The sequence below is a fragment of the Mustela putorius genome, unplaced genomic scaffold (assembly GCF_011764305.1).
Source record: "Mustela putorius furo isolate JIRA1106 unplaced genomic scaffold, ASM1176430v1.1 tig00003987_pilon_pilon_pilon, whole genome shotgun sequence".
Taxonomy (NCBI): domain Eukaryota; kingdom Metazoa; phylum Chordata; class Mammalia; order Carnivora; family Mustelidae; genus Mustela; species Mustela putorius.
In genome coordinates this window covers 6,426,017-6,452,199 of record NW_025422126.1, presented here as the reverse complement: position 1 = coordinate 6,452,199, position 26,183 = coordinate 6,426,017, and the positions used below count along the sequence as shown (strand labels likewise).

Here is a 26,183-nt window from a genome sequence, read left to right as displayed (position 1 = left end):
GAGGTGGTGGTTGCACAACACTGCAAACATATTAAATGCCACTGAATTGTACATTTTAAAAAAGTTAATCTTATGTGAATTTCACATCCACTTTTTAGAAAGAGAAAAGAAAACACATCAATGTCCCCTTCTATAATACCTATATGTTTCAGGATCTCTTTATGTTTCTGTAACTGAAAAAAAAATACTTCAGCTATCAACTAATCAGTGGATTTAAAAGGCACTGACTTAAACTAAACTAAACCCGTGTTCCCTGCCCTCTATCTATAAGCCAAGGGTCACTGTCCTACCAGATACAGCACTAAATTCTTCCATTTGGTGCCTACCTTTCCTGCCTCTCCTCTTGCAGTTTCCTAAATATAGTGGAGGATATTTCATTTTTTCATTACTATGAATACAATAGTCTCTCAATCTAGAACAGCAGTTCTCATCCCCAACTGCACATTAAAATCACTTCAGGAGCTTTAAAAAAAAAAAAAAAAAACCCTCATGTCTGGGCCCTGTTAACTGAATCAGAATTTCTGGGGAAGAAGCCAGGAATCTGGGGGTCAGAAGCTCATTTTTAAAGGCTCCCCAGATGACAATAATGCTCAGCCAGTATTGAGAATAACTGACCTAGAATCATCTATATCCACTTCCCTTTAGCCAAGTGTAGTGTTTTCTAAACTCCATCATTCACGTAACAGTTTTGGAAAGTTGTCTTTTTCTAGAAATGTAGCCAATTGCATTGAATTTCAAATTGATAGGCATAATGTTGTTCCTAAGATCTTATCTTTTAATGTCTATATATCTGTAGTGACATCTTTTCCCCCTTTACTTATACTAGTTGTTTTGCCTGTCTCCTCTTTCTAAGGGTTTATCCATTTTCCAGTTGTTTCAAAGACTAGAAATTTTTTTTTTTTAAATAAAGATTTTACTTATTTATATGCCAGAGAGCGAGGAAGAGAGCGCACAAGCAGGGAGAGAGGCAGGCAGAGGGAGAAGCAGGATCCCTGCCAAGCAAGGAGCTGATGCAGGACTTGGTCCCAGGACCCTGGGATCATGACCTGAGCTAAAGGCAGACATTTAACCAACTGAGCCACCAGGCGTCCCAAAGGCTAGATGTTTTGCCTGTAATTTTTTCTCATTGTTCAGTTGTCCATCTAATTTCTGTTCTTACCCTTCTTTCCTTCCTTCTAACTTCTTAGGGTTTAATGAACTATTCTTTCTCTGGGGATTTCAAAAGGAGACTTAGATGAATGATTTCTAAATCTTTTTTCCTAATGCACACTTTTAAGAAAATAAATTTCCTTCTGGAAACAGATTAAGCTTTACCTTACAAGCTTTTATATGCTATATTCTCTTATCATTTAGTTTAAAACAATTTCAAACTTCCTTTATGTAGTTCCTTCTTTGGCCTATAGGTTTTACAGAAGTACATTGTTTAATACCTACACGTTTGGGGATTTTATTATTGATTTCTATTAATTTCCACCATGGTCACTAAACATACTGTAAATTACTTCAATCTCTTGAAATTTGTTGAGGCCCAGCATAATCAATTTTGGTAAATGTCACATGAATACTTGGAAAAGAATGTACTTCTTGTTATATGCAACTAATGAATTATTGAATACTACATTAAAACCGAATGATGTACTATATATATGTTTGGCTATCTGAACATTATAATAATAAAAGAAAAAGAATGTACATTCTATAGCCATTGGTGCAATATTCTTTACCCATAACTCAGGTCTAGTTCATTGCACTGCTCAAGTCTTTTAAATTCTGATTGTTTTATCTGCTTTTTCTAATAATTAGTAAAAAAAAAAATCTTTTTTTAAAAGATTTTATTTATTGGACAGACAGAGATCACAAGTAGGCAGAAAGGCAGGCAGAGAGAGAGGAGGGGAAGCAGGCTCCCTGCTGAGCAGTTAGCCCAAAGCGGGGCTCGAACTCAGGACCCTGGGATCATGACCTGAACTGAAAGCAGAGGCTTCAACCCACTGAGCCACCCAGGCGCCCCTAAGTGTAGTTTTTTATTCAGGCTGACAATCCTTATTTTTAAATAGTATATTAATGACATTTACATTTAATGTAACTCGAGAACATGTCTGAGTTCATAAAGTACAAATTCACTATTTGTACCACTTATTTAATGTTCATTTTCCTTTCTTTTCTTGCCTTGTTTTGGATTAATAAAGTATTCAAAATTTTTTTCTATTTATATCATCTATTAATTTTTGCTTATACCCAACAATTCTTTTAATAGTTATGAGATTATGACATACATCCTTGATTAGTAGTTTACTATAAAGCAGTATCTTTACCCTTTTCCAGACAATGCCAGGATCTTAGACTACTTTAACTCCATTTCCACATCACAACTTTTGTGTTAGTCATGCATTATAATTCCACATATGTATTATGTGTATGTATTTCATATTTTATGACCCTACCATTTGTTTTCTAGTCAAAATTAATTTAGATATACTCATACTTACACCTTTTTTTTTTTTTTTAAGATTTTGTTTATTTGTCAGACAGAGAGAGTGCACAAGCAGGAGGAGTGGCAGGCAGAGGGAGAAGCAGGCTCCCCACTGAGCAAGGAGCCCAAAGTGGGACTTGATCCCAGGACCCTGGGATCATAACCTGAGTCAAAGGCAGATGCTTAACTGACTGAGCCACTCAGACATTGCACATACTTATCCTACTGTTTTTTTTCCTTCCTCAAATATTTCTATGTTTCTGTGCTATGTTTATTTTTATTCTGTGTTTAGTATTTCCCTTAGCATGGGTCTGCTGGGATGCACCTTCTCAGTTTTGATGGTCTGAAATGTCTTTTATTTTGCCTTTAATTTGAAGGATATATTTACTGAGTATAGAATTCTAAGTTGGCAGTACTGTTTTATAGCACTTAAAAAAAAAAAAAAAGATTTATTTATTTAAGGGGGAGTGGGAAGTGGCAGAGGGAGTGGGAGAGAGAAACTCAGGCTTGACACTGGGCTCCATCTCATGACCCTGAGATCAGAACCTGAGCTGAAACCAAGAGCTGGATGCTTAACTGACTGCACCACCCAGGCATACCTGTTTTAAAGTACTTTCAAAATATCATGGCATTACCTTTATGGTTCCTAAAATTTCTATTGGGAAATTAGCTTTCAGTCTAATTAATGCTCTTTGATGTTAATCTTTTTCTTCTAGGCACTTTTAATATTTTCACTTCATCTTTGGTTTTCAGCTATTTTACTATAATTTCCCTAGTATGTTTGCTTTATACTTATAATGGGCTGTATTTAATGCTTCTAGAATTTGTAGCTTAATGTGTTTCATCAAATTTGAAAAATTCTGTCACTACTCTTAAAATAATGCATTTACCCTATGTATTTTCTTCTCCCTCCTTGTGATCCCAATTATACATATCTTAGACATTTTTATTGGGTCCTACATAAGTCTAGCACTTTTCTATATAATCCATCTCTTGTGCCTTCTTTATGCCTTCAATCAATATATTTTCTACTGACCTCTTTTCCAGTTCACTAATCTACTTTTCAGACATGTACAACCTGCTGCCCTTTTATGCTCTTCTTGCTTGTCTGACAAATATTTAATCATTTCACTTGGCGACTGGCAGGAAATAGGTACTACGTGAATATCTGTGGAGTATATAATACTTGTTTCTCACAAAACCAAATTAAATGAGTCAACCCTGCTATCATTAACAATTTTAGGAAATGTAAGATTTTATTTATTATAACCTAAATTAATAATCGCATTCTATTTAAAAGAAATGGAGCACTTCACAAAGGATATATGAAAAATCAGCACAGTCTAGGTCACATTTCATATTTTTAATGTACTCCATGTTTCAAGGTGGCTTATGTTAAAAGTACATTAAAAAAAGATACTTACTCTCTCTCCTTTTCAGTCAGCTTATCATTGATATTATCTTTGATCGTTGATCTAGATCCCTTATGAATTATAGGATATCTTAGGGGCACTTGTAAGAAAAAGGAAATCATGGAGACCAAATGTGCTGTGTAACCAAGGGCAACAGCAATGCTTCCATCATCTTTTGCTGTAAATTCAAAAGCAGAGAAAGAGAAAACAACTATTTACCTTATAAATGTAGCTACAAGATCATAGTAAATCAATTTCAAGAGATTTTATAAGAAATAACTGGTAAATAAAATATTAATCACATCTAAATTTTATGAATTTTATACAAATCTAAACATACTAACAAGACCTGAAATTTCATCTACTATATTTAAAAACTATTGCTCAGTAATTGCTGTGATGAGATTAACATTCCATATATATATCTTAAGAAAGAGTTCTTAGTACACTCAAATACCCAGTACTTTCTCTCCTTCCCAGCATTTTTTTTTAAAGGCAGAGATACTACCTAGTCTATCATATGATGTGAACATTAGTTTCAGAGGTTTAATCATAATGCATTATATGACCACTATATATTTTATTCATTAACAACTTTATAATCAATATAGTTGTACAATTGTACAAATTAAGTCTAAGGTGAAGTAAAAAAGCATGATGTATCCTTATGGGGTATGTTCTCAATATCCATAAAGATAGTGTTGCATAAATAAGACTGCAAAATTTGAAACAGGATTGGGAGGAAAAATATTTTAAACAGTAAAAGTAAAATGTCAAAAACCAGTTACTATAGAGCCTATCTATGCAATTTAGGTGGAAGCAACTTTGGGGAAAAAAAAGTATGTGCCCTACAGTCAAACATAAGCATTTATCTTTTAAGAAGTCACAGATAATTACATTTTAAACTCATCATCTAGATTTCTGCTACTACCTACCAAGTGATAACAATCACCAGGTACTCAGAACAGAGTAATATAACAAAACATTTTAAGCTTGCCCCAGGAGGAACAAAAAAAGTAACTGTTTGGTATACAGTATTCCCAAAATACTTTTAAGAGTTCACATATACACACTCTGAAAGATTTAACACATAATCTAGACTATCTCTGGCTAGAGAAAAGTGGAAATAATTGAGGTATCTTTGGCTTGAGGGTTTCCTGATTTCGAAGGGTACCTAAACTTCAATTACTAGAAATGGTTTTCAAATTCTTTTTAATACTTACACTTATTAGCTAAGGACTACCTTCTTGTTGTAGGAACGGCCCTATGTGATCTGTTCACCAGTTCGTTCTCCACCACTGACTATCGTGGCAGATTCTTGGTTTCTTTATACACAATCAAACACTATAAAAACAGGTAACTTTCATTGTGTACTTCTCTTCTGCCTAGAACTGACTATAGTACTTTATGACAGTCATTAATTCATCAACAATTACTAAACTGGGCACCTTTTTATATCCTATTTTGTTCATTTCATAGATGAAGAAACTAAGGATCAAAGAAGTTAAGGATCTGTCTCAAGTACTCCAGAACTACAATAGAGGTTGGCCTGACAACAACACCTCCATCCTTAAGCACTTGACCATACTCTCTCAGAAGTGTAGTGTGGAACACATAACAATTTCTTAACCTGGGAACCTAGACTGTACCAAGCAGATGACACACACATACTATGTCTCACACTTTTCTTGTAAGGGCAAAGAACACAGAGTTCCCAGTGACTTGTACTGTGCTAGATTGAGAATGGGCTTCTCACACTAATGTCTGATGTTCTTTCAAACCAAACTGATAGGAAGGAAAGAAGAAAGGAAGGAAGGAAGAAAAAGCATTCATTTCAACTGACTATTCAAACATGCCCTAACTGACAAGAATCCTAATCGTTCTTAGAGACCATGTCCTCTTGCCCCAGTCCCACCCAAATACCTTGAGTAGTATAATGCTTTACTTCTTTTGAAGTCTGTATATCACACCACCTTAGAGACTGAAATTATATTACACTACACTGTAAATTCATTACAGTTTAATCATCATATATAATGTTAGAGCTAAGAGAAACCTTAGAAATCACTGAGTCTGATGCTATCAATTTGGAGATGAGACAAATGATTTAGGTGGTATAAGAGACTTGCTCAGAACCATACAGGTAAAATCCATGAGTGATGGAATAAGACAGAGGATTATATATACACCTGTGCCCCCCAAATTCCTCTATCCCTGGAGTCAGAGCCGGGACAGGAATTCTGTCACAGGTCACTGACTCCTGTGTCTCCTGCTTTCCATAAAGGATAGGGCTTGCGGAAATTGAAATATTCCTATCAGTAAAAGGACTTGGTCTCTAAGAACCTTCTTTTAGAAGGGAGAGGAGAAGAAGTAGATGATTTACAGTAATGAAGGATAATGCTGCACTAAGTTTGCACTTTCCTATATATGCTTCACACTAAGCTTTTCCTTTCCTATGTGGCCAGACAGAAAAGAATTTGCAAACTTCTGGAAAGCAGGAGAAGGCCTCTTAATTAGCCTTCCAAACAGGTCAAATGCAAACTATGAGTGCTTAAAAAAAAAACCCTATCCAATGCTAAAGATGCAAGCACCTACATTTTTTCATATTTCTAAAAGCTTAATATTAAGGAAGTGAGTTTGCAAATCTTGAGACAATGTCCACGTATCTACCAAAAGAACAAAAACTAGTCTTCTAACATCACCTCTCTTCAATGACCCAAACAATTCTGCTTTAATTTAAGATAAAAAGGCACCCTAAGAGAAGCCTACACATGGAACTAAAAATCCAAACAGAAACAGCAAAACCTGGAAACTGGATAATACTGGAAATCAGTTTTGATTCTGGTTATTTGCACTCACCATTGTTTCCACAAGACTCCCTGCTCCACCTATTAAAAGCCCCAGGTTGTTTCCCATTCCAGGCCACAGTGCTCAGGCACAGCCTCACTGTTAAACACCATGGTGTTGGATTTCCAATATTGAAGCTTTATATTAAAAAGCATTTTAAAGGACCACGGGTGAGGCATTACAGGGCCCAAGGGTATTCCAATACCCTCAAAAGGAAAACCACCTCCTGGTAGGGAAGTCACTTTCATCACCCCAAGACCACTGAACCTCCAGTGGGAAAATGTGAGCTCATGTGGTTAATTATGGCTATTGCTGGCCACGAACCTCAGATGTCATTTTCTGTTGCCAATCACTTCAGCTAAAAAACCAAAAGGTTTAAGGTTTCCAGCATTCCAAGATCTAAAAGACTTTCTACCTGCCAAAGCCAAAACCTGGCTCTCTGGGGTGTGCTTTTCCAGTAAGCATTAATGACGTCCCTAACACCTAATGCAGAGCAGAGGTTTGTGTTCCTTATGTTGCTCTGGGGGTGAGAAAGGTTACAGATGATAGGTTTGTTGGTGAGAAGAAGTTGGGGGAGAGTGCAAGGATTCAGGGAGTAACAGGAATAAACTTTAAGACTCAGGTGTGTGAAAAAGATTCTAATTTAAACAGTGTTCTCGGGGGCTTAAAAACAAAACAAAAAATTGCAGTTTCCTCCTAATAATAATTTCTAATTTGCTTTTTAAATGTAGAAGAGTTATCGAGAGCAGCAGCTTTCGTGTAATTTTTATGATAATAAATACCATCAACCCACAACGGCCATGAAAATATTAAAAATTAATTCAAATGCCCCTTTGACTTATATGTTGGACAAACTATTAATATTCAAATGCATCCAAGTACAATAAGTGATCTAAAGGCTCTTACCATCCTGCCTTCCCAATCACTGAGGCAGCTGATTTGTTAAGGAACCAAGCACCCACTGATCCAGACAGGACAAAATATTTAAGACTCTAATCACTGCCACAGCATCTATGGAATCATTCCATGTTCTCAATGAGACACTGTTTGACATATGGTCTCTCCTTTCCAAGAAATCATGCCTGCATAAAGGGATACAGACACAGAAGGAAATCTGGGTCTCATTACCACAAAAGGCTCTTGTGTTATGGATTACTTAAAAACACACACAAACAATTTTTTTTATGAGAAATGTCTCAGTCAATGGAACTCAAACGAATACCCTTCAGCAGACAACTTTGTCCCATCGTGTCCAGGCCTCTTTGGCAAACTCTACCAGTAACTTACCCATTTAAAAAAGCACAATAAAGGTTGGGCGACTACGGTAGAGTTTCCCAGACAGTGTCAACCCAAGCAATGGAAAGTCTGTCCCAGCAAAGTCTTGTGAATATCACAGAATAACCAGTGTGGAGGTCCTTACTAGAGAAGGACCGAGAATGCAGCTGTTACAAAACACTAAAAAGTTGTCAGAAGTTTGGAAGAGGTTTTATTCAAAACAAGGACACAAACTGCATCATGACAGGAATAATATGAATCTTAAAATCAGGGTGACCAGAAAGCTGACCAGAAATGACTTTAGCTCTGCCACTGGCTAGTATGAGTCTTTGGAAAAATTAATTAATCTCTCTGAGCTTCAATTTTCTTGTCTTAAGAAAATGGAATACAATTCTTTCTCTCACAGAAAGAATTCATTCTCACAGTTGTGAGAATTAAATAAACAAGAAGCACCATGCACGATGTTCCATGTTACCACATTTCTCTACTCGCCCAATCTAAAATGTCCTCTTCCTCTTCTTCCAACAGGGGAATACTATTTTGTCTTTTAAGACACCTCAGGCACCATCTTCTCTGTAAAGGTTTTCCTGCTCCCCTTCTGGTGGCACTGATTATATCTACTTCTTTGAATCTTGTGTCCCCGTTATGAACTTCAAAGTGCCTGATACAGAGTATGAAATCAATAAATGTGTCTCAAAGGCTTTGATTACAAGTTTAATGGCCTCACCCGGACTAAAATCTCACTGAGGTAGGAGCGACGCCCTACACCTCTTTGCGTTCTCTCAGCACATGGCCCCACAGGTAACACCCACGAGGCACTCAATGAGTTGAGTATATGGAAGTGCCTTGCAAAATGCTAACATAAGATTTTAAAGTCTAATACCACCACATGTGCTTCTTAAAATTTCTGATTGCTAGGCCTCATAGGGATTGACTGGGGCCTTACAGTAAAATTGCCCATTTGTTTCATTTCATCTCCCATTTCATTTTTCAGCAACTGCACTAAAAAGCTAAGCTAATTTTTTAAAGGGTAGGAAAAATATATTCAGTTTGGTGGACATACTAAGAACAGAGAGCTAATGAAAGCCACAAAAAACTGGGAAACTAAACAATTCGTATAAAACAAAAATAGAATCAAGAAACATCTCAGAGTGGAGTAAGGTGACCATCACCAATACAGATATCCTGGACTCCCCTACTGCCTCCCTGCAGATTATTCTGTATTAGCAGGAGGAGTGACTTCTAAAAACACAAATCAGCTCATGTCATCCCCTTCTTGAAGCCTTTCAGGGTCTCCCCCCTCCACTGAGAATAAAACATAAACTCCTTACAGTGGCCTCAAGGCTCTGGCTGACCCCTCCTATGTCCTCTGAGGTAACTCTTCCCCCTGCGCTCTACTCTCCAATACAGGTTTGGTCTTTTCTATCCTTCCTTCTTTCCCTCCTACTTTCCTTCCTTTACCTCCTCTCTCTTGCAACTAATTCCAACTACATTTATATAAATTATCTTATATGAAAAGTGCTTTCAAATATTATCTCATTCAGTTCTCACAATAAATTAGAGATGTGGATCTTACCTCATTTTACGGTGACAAAATTAAGCTGAGAGATTCCATGATTTGCCCAAAATATAGGTCTTTTCTCTCATACCTCCCAACCCTAAACTGTTTTCAGATATGTCAAGCCTATTCCTCCATCATGAACTTCGTGCTTGCTGCATCCTCTTCCAGGAAAGCTCCTCCCCCAGATGCAGCCGAGTTAGAGTCTTTCAACCTTCAAATTTTCTGCTAAATGTTTACCCTCAGGTCTTCTTTGATTGCTTTATCTAAAGTAGGCTCCCCTATTGTCTCTGATAGTATATTCCTTCTTACTTATTGGCTGTCTCTCTTAACAGATATTATGCTCTATGAAAGGAGAGAACGTATTTGTGTTTTCTATTATTATATCCTCAAAACCCAGCACAGTGCCTGGCATATCGGTGTGCTCAAATAATATTTTCCAATGAATGAATCCTTTGTATCCCTGGAACAGGGCTCAAGGTATTTAATAAGGTTTGTTGAATGAAGAAATGAGGAAAAAGATGTGCTATGACCTTCAGGACCTCCTAACTTTGCCCAAAATTAACACCAAAGCACATTTGTATGATTTAAAGAGACTGGAACATTTTATAATGGAAACCAAACAAATTCCAGCTAGTCATTACCTAGCTTTGTGGTCTTAAGCAAGTCACTAAATAGCTCATTTATACATTGTAATAAGAAATTATACCACTTTCCTTATAGGTTTCCTTTGTTTTTGTGAGGATTAAAGATTAGGCAAATGTCATGCTTTTACAGATCTAATCTGCACAACAATAATGCAGAACTGGTAAGGACATGAATCAATATGTTCATACTATTGATTAGGAAATCAATTCAAAGTATGGATGGCTTGTTCCAAACTACATGGTTTCTAGAAAAAGAACCAGGACTTTAACATAGGTTTTCCCATTCCTGTTTTATCACTCATATTATGTCCCAACTACTTCTTGTAAGGGCTGTTGTAAAGGCCAAAGGAGGTAACAAATTAGTCTGAAATGTTAAATGACCATAAATAACATTTTCTTTATTGGGAAATGGAAGAAAGTCTGAAACAAAACTAGTAATGCCCCTTTTTAATAACTTCTTCCCAAATAGATAATACACCACCTTCGGGAATAATCTATGAAGCTATTTAGTAGGCCTCAAAGCACTGTACAGGCTAAGGGAAAAGAACCCACTCTGCTAACAATTAAAAAAAACCAAAAACCTCTTTACCAATATGTCAAATAAAATAAGTTCTTTTCTTTGGCCTCCTGGTAAAGAGATTAGGAAAATTAAAATACTTTAAATATAGCAATTACTAAGAACCATAGCCTGTAATATCTTTAATGTCATTTTTTCTTACTGGAAGAGGACAAAAATGACAGTATAAATGTTGAAACCATGGTAGTGGTTTCATGTTACCAGAAATGTTATTTTCTAAATAACAACAGAACAGATTAGTGTTTGTTATTCTCCTGCTCCCAGAGACAAATTTTTCAGGAAAATCAAACCAAAAGGATAGAGTGATTATTTGTATTCTTAAGAAACTGTCTAATTTTTTTAAAGCTCACTTAAAACGATTTTCCTTTAAATTTCAAATAGACAACTTAATAGTTTTTCCCCATGATTAGAATTAAATATTCTCTTACATCTCCCATCAGAGAATCTGACTATGTTCTTTCAGCTGGGAAGGGACAGAAGGTCCAAAAGCCCTCTGGATAAAGTGCTAGGCAACCAACACTTCAAGAAATCTCTATTTTTCTCTGAAATATACCCAGTTATTATATAAATCATTAGATGCAAAAAGAAATAAAATACCTTGGAAGTCCTCAGAATTGGGCAACTTGACACCACATACAAAGTAATCCTTATGCTCATTCTGTGAATATAACCAAAGAAATTAATTTTTTCCATGTAAAGCAAAGAAACCCTAAGTCATATCTCGAAGAATTCAGTAGGTCAGTGTTAACTCAAAGACAATATTGTCCTACACTCAAAATATTATCATAATGATAATATTGTTGAAGCTGGGTGACGAGTATATAATAATTCATTATACTACTATCTGTACATTTGTATATACTTGAAATTTTCAATATAAACATTTAAAACATCATGTCCAAACAAAAAGCCATGTAATATTTTTATTATAAAAATATTCCTTGATCAATTCATAGTTATAAATGAAGATTTTTAAGTGGAATTAACAAGATTCTGTGAGCAACCTAAAATCCCATTAGCTTTCCTCTCAGAAAATTAGTCTTTTAAATCGTTTTTCATTAAAAAGAAAATAAAACCTTCAAATTTAGTGATCTGGCTCTCTAAAAAAGAATTCTTATCATTTTAATTTTAGTGAAGTTTTATTTTTCAAATTTACTTTAAGAAACTAGTTTCAAAAACTTCACATCCTGACCATTACCCCAGGAATTTCCCAAGGAGTACTAATACAAATTAATTATCAGTTATATTTTTAAAGCAGTACATATACAATTCTGCATGTATGTCAGAATTGATGGTAGTTGATAATCTAGCTGAGTAAAAAAGATCTTAAAGAGATCAGAAGTTATTTGGCATTCTTTCAGATGAAGTTGAGTGCATTCCACCACCAAACTGATACAAAAAAAAAAACAAATGGTGGAACCTAACATGCACCCACTTTTTAAACAGATATTAGCTTCTGAATGAATCATGACAGAGCATGTGATTAAGACTGGAGCAAGAGTTTATTATTATTTCCTTTTTAAAATAATTTTTCCTCTTTTTTTATTAATTATTTTTATTAACATATAATATATTACTTGTCCCAGGGGTACAGGTCTGTGAATTCGTCAGGCTTACACACTTCACAGCACTCACCATATGACATACCCTCCCCAATGTCCATAACCCAACCATCCTCTCCACAGACCTCCCCTCCCCTCAAGCAATCCTCAGTTTGTTTTGTGAAATTAAGAGTCTCTTGTGGTTTTTCTCTCTCCTGATCCCATCTTGTTTCATTTTTTCCTTCCCTACCCCCATGGAGAAAGAGGATGTGGTATATATATATATAATAGAATATTATGCAGCCATCAAAAGAAATGAAATCTTGCCATTTGCAACAAGATGGATGGGACTAGAAGGTTTTATGCTGTGAAATGAGTTTTTTCATTGTGAAAACATTTCAAACAGAAACCATCTTTAAAAAAAATGTTTTTCTTTCCAGAAAAATTGAAACTTACCAAATCAATAGGATAAATGTAGGAAAGTTCAGATAGTAATTGCCTGCAACGAATTGTCAACTGAGCATTAGTCTTCAGAAAGAGTTCCCTGATGAAGAAAGATAAAAAGCAAATTTGTTAAAATAACAACAACAAAAAAGCTTTCATGCTTGTTAACATTTATTTCCACATAACTGATGTGGAGGAAGATTAAATGGCCTGCAGTAGGCCACAGAAACACAGTAGTCAAGAATAATAGCTAACATGACTCCTGACCTGTCTCTAAATAGCATAAATCAAGATAAAATATAGACGCCTATTGTGTGTGTCTAATACCATGCTAAGAGATGGAAAGGGTAAAAATAATCATTGACCAAGCACCTAACACTCTATGTCAGGAGCTTTATAAATGGCTTTAATCATTAAAACTCAATTAGGTTGATATCATTACACCCATTTTACAAACAAGGATACAAAATTTAGAGACACTCAGTAAGCAGACTAGGGTCTCATTTAATCTGAGGCCAATGTGATTTCTGATTCTTTTAAGGAAGTCTTCTCTTTCTCACTCATAGCTACCTCAAAAAATAGCCTGCTGCCATATTCAGAAAATAAAAGAATAAAAAGAACAAACAGTAAGTTGTGGTAAGAGATGTACCTCTTCTCTTGAACTAAAGACATAAGACCAAGAGATAAAACATCTATAGGATAAATTAACCTGCTCAACTGTGTTAACGATTTAAGAAAAAGAGGGATGCAGAAAAACTATAGGTCACAGTGGAATGTAAAAGTAGTAGGAAACACAAGGAGTTCTAAAGACCTAAAGGGATCTAGTCCTGTTTTCCTTGTGATCAGGACAAAGTAACTTCCCAGAGCCTTGCCTTCCTATCTGCAAATTGAGAAGATCAGACCAGATGATCTCCATGGTTCTTTACAGGTCTAACATTCTTGAATGCTCAACTGCTAAGGTTTCTTGAAGAAAAATGTAGAATGAGATGGCTTTCCAGAAAAAGTGAGTAAACATGAGCAAAAGAACAGAGGTGGCATCAAATTAAGCATGTGCTGGAAAAAAATAAGAAGAAAAACTATTAGCATCTGTTAACTGAATGCTGTGGAGGACTGAAATTAGCTATAGTTGTATAGTGCTAATTTATTGAAGGTTATTTGAAAATTAAGCAAAATAATCACCATGACTTCTTAAGAGGAGAAAAAAATATGGTAAACCTCGTATTTTAACAGGAGAGGTCTGAGGTGCCTGGGTAGCTTGGTCCGTTAAGTGGCTGGCTTCAGCTCAGATCATGATCACAGGGTTCTGGGATCAAGCCCCGCAACAGGCTTCCTGTTCAATGCTTCTCCCTCTCCCTCTGCCTCTCCACCTGCTCATGTGCCCACTCTCTCTCTCTCACGAATAAATAAATAAAATCACAAAAAAATAAAAATAAAAAAGGGGAGAGGATGAACTGGAAAGACAGACTGATGTTAGATAAGCTAGAAGCTGTGGCAGTAATCCCAATGGACTAATACTAAACAGGAGTAAGTCTGAAGAAATGACTGAAGGAAATAAGCTACTCTATCGTAGAAGATGGGAAGAAGAGAAGATTCAGACATTAAGTCATGGTGCTGTGGCCTTAAACACTAGAAAAACAATGTTCATGTTTCTGATTATGACTATACACTAGGAACTCTTGTAATGGCTACATTACTGAGTAGATGCTGCATAAATATTCGTTGAATAAATTAATGTGGCACCGACATGTGCGGAATGTAGGTTAATACCAGCAGCTTTCAAAGAATGCTACTTTTCCAAATCCCATCCTCAAAGCAAACCCAACACTCTTAACCATTATTCTCAGGGCCACGTTTACCTTTTCGCAGTACACTCCTTCCTCAATTCATTCAGTGATTCCTTCTGGAGTTGAAGCTTGAGGTGCTCAGCTGAAAACGCACTTCCTAGAAACAGAGGGAGACAATTCCCGATGTAATACTGCAGATAGGACTGCTTCCCAACAACCAAAAAGGCAGAGCTCATCCCCTAACCATGAATAGATTCAGAGGCAAAGTAAGCTGGGTATAGAGGTCTTCTGGAGGGTTCACTGGAAAAAACCTCCCTACTTGTTCAATTTGACACAAGTCTGGCCTCTAGCAGGAATCAAAGAATAAGAGTCTCTGCCTCCAGATTTCTGGATTGCTGACCAAGAAACCCTGATGAGATTTCAAAATTCAGACAACTTCGTTTTAAAAGAAAGTTGCTGTGGACTCTAGGTGTTCCTGCTTATTCACTGAAGGTTCATCAATTGAATAAATAGACCTTTCTGGTGAGGGATGTTGCTAATGGGGGGAGGCTATGCAAGTGTGGGAGTTTGCAATATATGGCAAATCTTTACAACTTCAGCACAATTTTGTTATGAACCTAAAACTGCTCTGAAAAATGAAGTTGATTTTCTAAAAAAGTGGTTAATTTCTTCTCACCTACAGATACTATACAACATTTCTGAAAGTATAAAAAGTAGAACAGGAAAAATTACTTGCATTTTGACTACTTATTATTAGTTCATAAATATAAGAAGTGTTAGCTACAATACCAGTGTGTAGGAAATGTATATTCTGATTTTTCCATATTATGTCATAAGCATTTTTACATGTTGACAGATAGTCTGAGTTGTAATGTTTAATGGCTGTGTAAAATTCAATTCCATGGATGTGAATTATAAGAATATCCACATTTTAACTGATACCCCATATCCCAATCCCATTACGGAACATTTAATTTCCTTTAAGTGTTTGCTTTAGCTCTACACAGAGATTTGTATTTGTTTATATGCCTGATTGTTGTATTTATATCAACTTTTGTAACCCACATTTCCATTTATGTGATCATAAAGTCCTTTTACGTCTTCCTATTCTAAGAAATGAGAGCATCTTCTGTCCTTGACAATCCAGACCTGATAACACCAGAAATATTGAGGCACAGTAAAACAGTCTTAGATCCAGACACACTAATCTCTGGATCTCACAAAGGGGATTAGTTTCATAAACCACAATCCAATAGGAAAGGGGGCCTTCAACTAGTCTGCACATCTCCTGCAGGAAGGAACAAGAAGTACATTACTGACCATAATACAGTTACACCTCCGCATAAATTCACCAACCTAAGCAATTTTTAAAAATTTTTTTTTATTTTTTATAAACATATATTTTTATCCCCAGGGGTACAGGTCTGTGAATCGCCAGGTTTACACACTTCACAGCACTCACCAAAGCACACACCCTCCCCAATGTCCATAACCCCACCCCACTTCTCCCAACCCCCCTCCCCCCAGCAACCCTCAGTTTGTTTTGTGAGATTAAGAGTCACTTATGGTTTGTCTCCCTCCCAATCCCATCTTGTTTCATTCATTCTTCTCCTACCCACCTAAGCCCCCATGTTGCATCACCAACCTAAGCAATTTTATCAACATATTTCTCTCCTCTCTCAACTGTATTTAAATGATCCATACGTTGTTAACTTTGCCCCCCAAACAGAACATAATCAAGAAACACCACTTATCTTTTTTAGCCACAGTATAGGTCCTCCCCAAATATTCACCCTCCATGATTTCAGATGACATTCAGTTGACAACCTCCACCATCCACCCCATGTATGTGTTGAACAATTATCAAATATTTGAAATTTTCCAGGTAGCTATCAGTGATTTCTAGTTTCTTTCTTTTAGTCAGAGACCGTATTATACATCATTTGACTCTTTCGTACTTGGGATAACAACTATGGCCTAACTGAATGTTCCATGTACACATGAAAAAAGGTATATTCTGCTGGTGTGCATTGGGGTGGTCCAGTCTTAATCAGGTAAAGTTAGTTAGTAGTATTGTTAAAGTCTTTTCTCCTTACTAATTTTGTCTTCACTTTTTCTATGAACTAGTGAGAGATAAGTGTTGTGGTTTCCAGCTATAAACATAGATTTGGCTATTTCTTCTTTGTTCTATCAATTTTTACTACCTATATACTGTGAAGCTTTGTTATACATATTTAGAATTATTATGTCTTTTTGTGACTGACTCTTCCACCACAATGTTTTTAAAATCTGTCTTTATCACAGGTAATTTTCATTGTTCTGAAATCTTTGTCTATTATTAATACAGCCACTTTGGCCTTCTTTTAATTCATATTTGCATGATATACTATTCCTATTCTTTTGCCTTTCATCAATCAATCTACCTTTATATTAAAAATGGGTTTCTTAGAGATATATTAGATATCTTAGAGATACCCATTTTAGTTGGGTCATTTTTAAATATAAAATCTGAACAATCTCAGTGTTTCAACTGAGATATTTAGACTGCTTACACTTAATATAATTGATGTTTAGCTTAAAATCTACCATTTTGCTAGTTGTTTTCTGTATGTTCCACCTATTCTTTGCTCCTTTATCTTTTTTTATGCTTTTGGATTGAATATTTTTTACCATTCCCTCTTTCTTCACTACTGGCTATCTTACCTCCATTTTAAATTTTTAGTGGTTGCCCCAGAGTTTACAGTATATAACATCAATAAACAAGTCCAACTTCAAATACTATTATACTACTTCATGTAGAATATTAAAAAAACTGTAAGTACCATACTCCCACTTCTTCCTTTTCCCACTGTTCACATTCCTCACACATTTTACTTTACACATGTTTTAAATTCCAAAACATTGCTATTTTTGCATTAGAAAATAGTCTTTCATAATTATAAATAAGAAAAAATGTGTTTATAATATCTTAAACCATTTCTGGATATCTCATTTTTTGTGTGTAGAGCCAAGTTTCTGTCTGTATCATTTTCCTGCTGCTGAAGAATTTTTTTTCTTTTTCCTTTTCTTTTTATTTTTTTAAGATATATTTATTTATTTCAGAGAGAGAGAGGAGAGAATGAGAATGGGAGGGGCAGAGGGAGAAAGAGAATCTCAAGTAGACTGCGCACTGAGCACAGAGCCTGACTTGAGGCTCAATCTCATGACCCTGAGATTATGACCTGAGCTGAAACCGAGTCAGAAGCTTAACCAATTGTGCCACCCAGGTGCCCCAAGAATTTCTTTGAACATTTCGTAAAATATAGGACTGGTGGTAATGAATTATCTTAGATTTGTCTAGGTCTCTTTGCACTTCAGTTTGGGTAATTTCTATTGATTTATATTCGAGTTCACATATTCTTTTCCTAGTTGTATCACATTTACTGAAAAGTCTGTCAAAGGCATTCTCCACCTCTGTTACTGTGTTCTTTCTTTACAGCATATCCATTAGACTTGTATATTTTATAGTTTATATCTCTCAGCTGAAATTTACTACCTAGTCATGCTTGTTATCCACCTTGCCACAAAAGCCTGAAGCACATTAATCGTAGTTATTTTAAACTCTCTGGTAGTTCCAACATCTGAGTCACTGCTGAGGTTTTTTCTTCTTCTGAGTTAATTTCTTCTCAATAACATTTTGTTGGTGGTATTGGGTGGGGGGAGAGATAATGATGTTTTTTTTTTCATTTTTGCTCTTCCATGTCTCAAAAATTTTGATTGAATACTCACTATCATGTGCAACAGAGAACACAGGACAATAGAGCAAGAAAAGAGCATGCATCTTCTGCTGTTATGGCAATTGAGTCAATACAATTAGGAACTGGGCTGCGTTTGAGTTTTGTGATTGCTGTTTTGTTGTTACCTTCAGTGTAACACCTTCTTCAAATTTCCTCTAACTCCCCCTTACTGGAGGTGGTGATGGTGGTGAAGATGATCTGCGGGAGGCTTTTTCTCAGGGAACCTGTTCCACACTCAGATTTGGGTATTCCATGTAAACCCGCACTGAAACAAGAGCAACTCATTCCTCAGGTGGCACACTGGGGTGGCTCTCCAGCCTGGTTGGGGAGGAGAGCAGAGTTTTTCTTTCATCTTGTTTGAGTTAAACAGACCCTGTGTCCCTTAGGTATCAGGTAGGGCTTTCTCAGTGATACTGTCCTTCCCCCAGGGATAGAAGGTTTCTAACAGTCCAGGTGCAACAAGGTTACTGCCCTACCCTTAAGGGCAATGTTTTCTTTTTTTTTTCCTCCAGTCCTTTACCTATGCCCACGGGATTGCAGGGCTTAACAGCTCCTCCTCCAGAGGCTTAATGCTTTCGTTCTTAGAGAAGAGTTGTGCTTTCTAACAACAGTATCCACTCCCATCCCCCTAGACCTATACCACACCAAGGGAGGCTTTCTACATCTTCTATCCTGTCTCCAGTCTTTCTTGTGAATATCCAGTGTAGATTCACACAGAATAAACTATACACAGGTGTGAACTGCCTTCTAGTTGTTATATAGTCTTACAGGTGTGCGGATTTAGTGGTTAGCAATTTGTTAAAAATTATGACTAAATTATTTTGCCTTCTTAGACAGTGGCCCAACTCCCCCCTGTGCTCTGCCACTACTGAGTCAGCCCTCATATCCTGTCTCATCTTTTCTTATGTATCAGGCTCCTTGGTTGACTTGTAATCTTAGTTCTTTAGATTCAAGAAAAGTTGAGTTTGTACATTACCCAGCTTTCTCTTGTTGTCAGGGTGGAAATGAAGTTCCTTCTACCTTTTTACATCCTAGGCAGATGCTAGAAGTTGAATCGGATTCTATTTTCTGCTCCTTTTGGGTCTGCTATTCTGTTTGTGCAACTTGGGCTAGTTCATACTGTTTTCCTCTAATATATGATGACCCTTGGTTTTCCCTTCAAATCCATGAATGGGGGTGCCTGAGTGGCTCAGCTCAGCTGGTTAAGCCTCTGCCTTTGGCTCAGATCATAATCTGAGGTCCTGGGATGGAGCCCTGAGCCAGACTCCCTGCTCAACAGAGGGTCTGCTTCTCCCTCTGCCTCTGCCTATGGCTCTCCCTGCTTTCCAAGTATGTGGCTCTCTCTCTCTCTCTCTGTCAAATAAACAAATAAAATCCATGGACAAGCAATTAAACTGATTAGTACAGGCAACTAGTGTAGGTATCTTTTGAAGCTATAAAGATTTATTTACATGAAAGGCATTATTCCCAAATGCCAGCTCAGTGTAAGCAGGTAGGTCCTATTGACAATTGGGCTTTCCTTCCAAGTATATATGCCATGCTGGAATCACCACAACTGTCAAGTAAGGAGAACTTCACTTTGGGATTGTGTTACTCTTAGGCATTTCACTTCTAAGTAGAGCGGCCTTTCATGTTTTCCCTCTAGGTCAATTGTAAAAGTCCAGAGCCAGGCTCTGTTCCACCGTCCAATGCCAAACCCCTGTACCATGCGACCTAACTAGGTCAAGAATCTATTATGTTTAGAAAGCAGTTGGAGCAAGTATTATAGGAAGTTACTCCAAATTCACAGAGAAAAGAAAATGAGCTAGTAGGCCCAGCTACCCAAATTATTGCTCCATCATTCCTGATTTCTATACTTGGAAATTCCAAGTTGAAGTCTCTGAGAGTTGTACCAAAAACCTTTTCTATTTGTGTTACATGCTGCAGTTTTTCTCTACTCCAGTTTATGCATCAAAACAATCATATCTATGTAGTGTCTTTGAGAACTGTGTCAAAATCTTTGCTATTCCAATGGTACCCTCTGTTATTTTCACCACCATCACTGGTTCATTCTTTATGCAAGTATCTTTATGATCGATCACTGGGTCCTTGAGAGGGAGAGAGAGAGAGCAAATGCATCTGCTTGGTTTACCATATTCCAAAATGGCTTTCTGAAATGTTTGGCCCTTTCCATGTACACACTAACATTCCACTCTGCTAGGAAGATGGCTTCTCTGTTCAGCAAGAACTCCAGTCAGATGCTTAATTTTAATAACCAAATGTCAATGCTGTTTCCTGAAAATCTAATAGCTAAAGAATATGAATCTTGCTTCCATCAACAAAACAAAACACAGACTCTTTGGGCTCTCTCTCACCAGAGAGTTTGGTCTCAGACTGGACAATGGCCAGTTCCTGTCAAAATTAAAGTTAAAACCAATAAACCGTCATTCTTCTGGGTTTTCTACATCAAGTCAGATGACCAAAAAGCAATATACTTGAACTATTTTAGTTTCCTTCCCTGCAGAATTGCCTTTTCTGTACTATGATTTATGATGCTGCCCTTCTCAAGGGTTAACAGATATTTCTTGCTGTAACTTTTGCAAAATTGCAATTGACTATATTTCATTATGCTATTTAATACACTGCACAGAAGAAATTGCATGCTAAATTCCTCTCCGAATTTAGTGCCAATAAATTTTTTTCTCCCTAAAGAACTGATGCACTTCCTTCTAACATGCAGTGGGAAGCAGTGGATTCCTTTCGTAATTCTACACAAATGGCTTGATGGCTAACAAGGTCAGAGCTCATTTTAGTGTTTTAATACAATAGGCAGATCCTACGGGAGGCTGAGTACTATACTCTATAGCCCCCGTACTCAGGAAGCAGAAAGATCAGGGCTGAAATCCTACATATGCTACTTTCAGGACTCTAGACAAGTCTTAACTTTTCTGAGTTTCATTTTCCTCATCTGTAAAATGGGGATTAGTTTCACTTTTGTTCAACATTTTCATTCTCTCAACCTGCTCCCATGAAGCTCTGAGTGGGTAGAGAAAATTACACTTTAAACATACAAGCACAGAGCCTACCAGGCACACTGTCCAAATATCAATCCTACTCTAATTCGCTCATTAGTGTGCTTTCCCACTCTTGGACCTGACTACTCCACACATTCCCTCAATCCTTAAACAACCTTTAAATTGAATACAATTGTCTCACCTTGTACCATCCTGAAATAATCAGATTCCTTCACAATCCTACCCACTACCTAATATGGAAACCTGCCCCTGTGCCATTTTCTTAGCCTTCTCCTGTTCAGTGGGTAAGGCAAATAGCTTCATTTATATAAACTCCGGATTTCTTTTCATTCCAACCCATGTCAGTCACACTGCTCTCTTCCTAACAAATTATGTTCCAGCTACCGTGGACTCTTTCCTGTTCCACAGTCCAAGCCCTTTCCAAGCCTTTTCACTTGCTGTTTCCTCTGTTTTTCCAGCAATTCTTACCTTCAAGGCTGAGCTCCTCAGGCAAACCTTTTCTGAGCAATCTCTGCAGAAATGGTCTCCCACAGTTATCGTCTATCATCATAGCTTGTTTTTAGTACTTGTCACAACCTGATACTTTAGTTGGTTTCTTGTTTCTTACCTTACCGACTAGGTAAGTATCCAAAATTGGAAGTCTTAATTAATTCTTCCTTTTTCTCTCTTTACCCAATATCTGCTTTTCCCCCAGCATTTGTCTTTGTTTAATCATCCAGCCAGTTGTCAAAAACAGAAACTGGAAACCATCCTATGTCCTTCTCTCCCTCTCTCCTCAAACCCACCAAGCCATTAACAGTAGAGACTATCATCGAAATATTCCTGGAACCTATACACTCTCTCCTTCCTTTACATTACCAATCTGTTTTGATTTTAATTATGGAAGGCTTAGATTATTGTAATTAACTCCCCAACAGTTCTCTATCCTCAACTCTTCAGAGAGAACTTTCTAAAATATACGTTTAATTCCCAAACTGTATTCTAGTCCTCAATATGGTTTCATCTACCTTTTGTCTTTCAAAGCTTACTTAAGTTATTTCAGTAGATCCCCAGCCCTTTCAACAAAAACATTTATGATTAAGGCATTCCTTACCCCTGTGGCTTCTCCTATGGACGCTTACTTAAATGTATCCTTAGGTGTAGCTTTACTAGAATTACCTACAATTCTCTAACCTACCTCTATGCTTCTATATAAAGTGTTCCATCTATCTGGGAAGTATTCTTCTAGACTCAACCTAAGGGTCACCTCCTTTACCCGATGTTGACTTTCAGATACTTACCTTCTTCTGTGATCCTATAACACCTTCGAAATATCTGTGTCATACACTTAGCACACCTGTCATTATGTTTCTAACATCTTACTGATGCTGGGGTCATTGTCAGTGTTCTATAAATGATGACTAAAGAGCTTGATGAAGGTACACATGCATACACATCCTCAGTGTTCTTCCTGTTTCCTTTACATGCCTTCTGACCTCTTCTTATCTCTGTGTTGAACCAGCCAATTGCAAAAGTATTCTTTGTAAATGCCACATCTAGCTTTTTGGAATTCCATTAGAGAAAAATGATGGCAAGTCAAATGAAAATTCTGTCGGATGGCTTATTTTTGCCCATCTATACCTTCCATTGCAAAAGAGGGAGATTAAAATATGATAGTTTACATTCCCTGTAATCCAATTAGGACATTACTGGAATAAATCATTATAAAATATATGGAAACAATCATTCTGAAAAGAAAACCTGAAGTTTACTCAGGACTCAGATTTGTCCTCCCCACTGCCAAGTTCTCTGCTTTCACATGCTACACACAATGTCAACAGCTCAAAGTAGAAAAACTTTAATAGCATAAGCCCCAGGGAAAAACTGTCCTCAGGTTCAGAAGTTTTTGAAAGGCAGATATTAATAATTTTTAAGGAAGTCTGCTTAGGAATTTCTGTCAGACGGCTATAAAAAAATCAGAACATATACACAGACTAATAAAATTTAAATTCTGCTACCATTACAAATAAATATATCTTGAATTATAAAGTCAGTAAGGTGATTTTTCAATTTGTGACCTTATGATGGAAGAGGAGAAAACTGTTACATAATACTTAATAATGTCTTTATAATTTCAAATAGAAATCAGTGACCTTTTAATAGAAACTGAAACCCTAACTTAAATATACTGTGCGATTCTTCTTTTATGAGAAAAGAGCACATACTTTACTGACCAAAAAGAAGCTAATTAAGTAGAACTAGATACATAGTTCATCTTACTCAAATTTATTACAAAATAAATAACTGGAGTGCCTTGGTGGCTCAGGTGCTAAGCATCTGCCTTCAGCTCCGGTCATGATCCCAGAGTCCTGGGATCAAGCCCTGTATCAGGCTCCCCGCTCAGCAGGAAGCCTGCTTCTCCCTCTCCCATCCTCCCTGCTGGTGTTCCCTCTTTCACTGTGTCTCTGTTAAATAAATAAATAATCTTTAAAAAAATAAAATAATTAAATTAAATTTAAAAAAGAAATGATCATAATTGATGGAAACTCCATATAAAACATTTCTTATTTTAGCAATAAAGGATTAAAACTTTCTATTTACTGAAATTACCAAGAGGATTTTTTCCTTAAATATCAGCAATGAAATCTGACATAGCTGACTTCTACACACTACATTACTAAAAGAATGTGCTTGTTTTTGCTCCTGCTTAGCAAAATGAATTGATGATCTTTAAAACAGAAGGTCCCACCACATGCCTTCCCAGTTAATAAACAATGTCTATAAACACATATACACACTTAGGGTCAGAGAATCTCTCTCGCTCTCTATTTTTGTACCTTTCATTGCTGGGAAATACATTGTTGTTACCAAACTTGGAAAAATAAAGAGATTTGTAAAAAAAGATTAACAGATTCCGCTCCTTTTTGCCAATCTTAACTTTCTGAGGTAAACAGAGTATTAGAGATGTAAGAAATCTGGACTGCATAATTCAAAATTTTTTGTTTTATGAAGAGAAGATAAGACCAAAAAGGCTGAATGACAGGTCTAGGGAGAAAATGAGAAAATGGCAGATTTTTAATCCAGACTTCTTAATGAATTAAGATGTAACCAAATCAAAGACATCTTTGGGGGAAAAAAAAAATCACTTCACCCACCCTATAATAAAAAAGGTATAGAGTAGAACAAGGTTCTTTATCTAATAGTCCACAAGCCAAATGGAAAACTAGGAAACCATTAGTCAATTTATCTGTTGGGCACATACTAGAGAAAGCAACAATATTTTGTTTCGTAGAAACAAGACAGGTGTTGGAGTCAGAGAAACCTAAATTTGAATTTGGATCTGCTCTTATGTGTGACAAATGTCTCTGAGGCCCAATTTTTCTCATTTGATAAAATGGGGGGAAATTATTCTCTTGGGGCCCCTTTAAGAGCTAAATAATATACCATAAGTGAAATATCTAGCATGTTATGGAATTTCAATAAAAGTCACGCACTTTTTAAGATTTATGCAAGGTTTAAATGAATGTATTTTGTAAGGTTTTAGATAATAGTGACAAAAGCACAGAGTTTAGAGATAAAAGAAGGTCTAGGTCAACATCCCAAGTTTGCTCCGAACTATCTGTTCATAACTGGCCCCAGTCACTTATCTTCTCAGTTATCTCATATATGTGAAACAAAGATAATGATATTTTCCATACCTAGGTCTCAGGGATATTTTAAAATCAAATATGATAATCTCTGTGCAAGCACTTTCTAACTATAAAGTACCTTATATATGTTATTATTACTATCAAGAAAATTAACTGCATTAAAAAATAGCCACTTCCTACAAAGCTTAGAGAACTGTGCTTTTAAAAAGTTCATATCATTCCCCAGGCACACTGAAGAGTTCTTAGATTTTGTCAACATTTGTAAAATATGTTTAGATTATAATCTAAACACATTTCCTTAAGACCAATGTTTCATACCATTTTCTAAACCAAATTTCAAGCAAACTAATTTAGATGGAGTGTTGCTTCTCTAAGATTTGGGGGTTGAGGCAACAGACACTGTAAGCCAACATATAATTAATTAATGGAGAGATTATTTGGTTTAAGACACTAACGAGGGGAAATCTGTTTTTTATTAACATCATAAGTTAAATGACTAATATCTGCCAACAATGAAAATGCATCCAATAATAAACATTAATACTGAACGGATCAGCTCATGGCCCATCTGGAAGTTGCTGTAGACAAGTTGAACACCAAGCCTTTGAGGAGTCGGAAGGGGAAACTTACAGGTGTGGAGTAATGAAGCCCCTCAGAGCACGTGGCCACTCAGCAAGTCAGCAACATGGACAGAAATTATCTTTTTGCCTCTTCCCAATATATCATCCTACCGCAATAAATTTTTATAAACAAAAATATAAAATACATAATAGGCACCTGGTTTCTCCCAAATGTTCACACAAAATAATCCCTATGGCACTGCTATGAGCTGCTATCCTCACTACACATATGTGTAAAAAGTTGCAGAGTTAAGTAGTTCCTTTAAGATCATCAGAAGAATCAGTAGCAATGATTAAATATATTACTGACTTTGTATACTAACTGCACTCTTGGGCCAAGAACCAAGTGCCTGGATAAGCACCAAATTCCAAAAAGAAGTCATAATATGTAAGAAGTCAGTAATATTCATATTAGCAAGTCATTTCACAAATGATTAGCAAACATGCTAAATCTAAGCCACAAGCACAGGTGACAAATACATTTTCCCCTTCATGTTACCAATACCAGTGATTCAGGTGTTTTTAAATATTTTAATCTGACTCAAGATTCATTAAATAGTACATTCAGTGTAATCATGCAAGAATATGC

General features: G+C 36.4%; 1 protein-coding gene across 8 annotated transcripts in view; it reads right to left on the bottom strand.

The window, feature by feature from the left end:
- The window catches only part of UVRAG (UV radiation resistance associated), a 302,103-nt gene that overhangs the window by 116,912 nt on the left and 159,008 nt on the right, over positions 1-26,183 (bottom strand). For all 8 annotated transcript variants that reach the window (XR_006604217.1, XM_045071444.1, XM_045071448.1 and 5 more), the window contains 4 exons: positions 14,628-14,712; positions 12,784-12,871; positions 11,384-11,444; positions 3,895-4,060 (listed from right to left, as the gene is read on the bottom strand). Coding sequence is in view for 7 of the 8 variants with exons in the window: in XM_045071444.1 (XP_044927379.1) it covers positions 3,895-4,060; positions 11,384-11,444; positions 12,784-12,871; positions 14,628-14,712 (400 nt within the window). In the remaining variant the exon portion in view is untranslated. The remainder of the gene's footprint in view (positions 1-3,894; positions 4,061-11,383; positions 11,445-12,783; positions 12,872-14,627; positions 14,713-26,183) is intronic.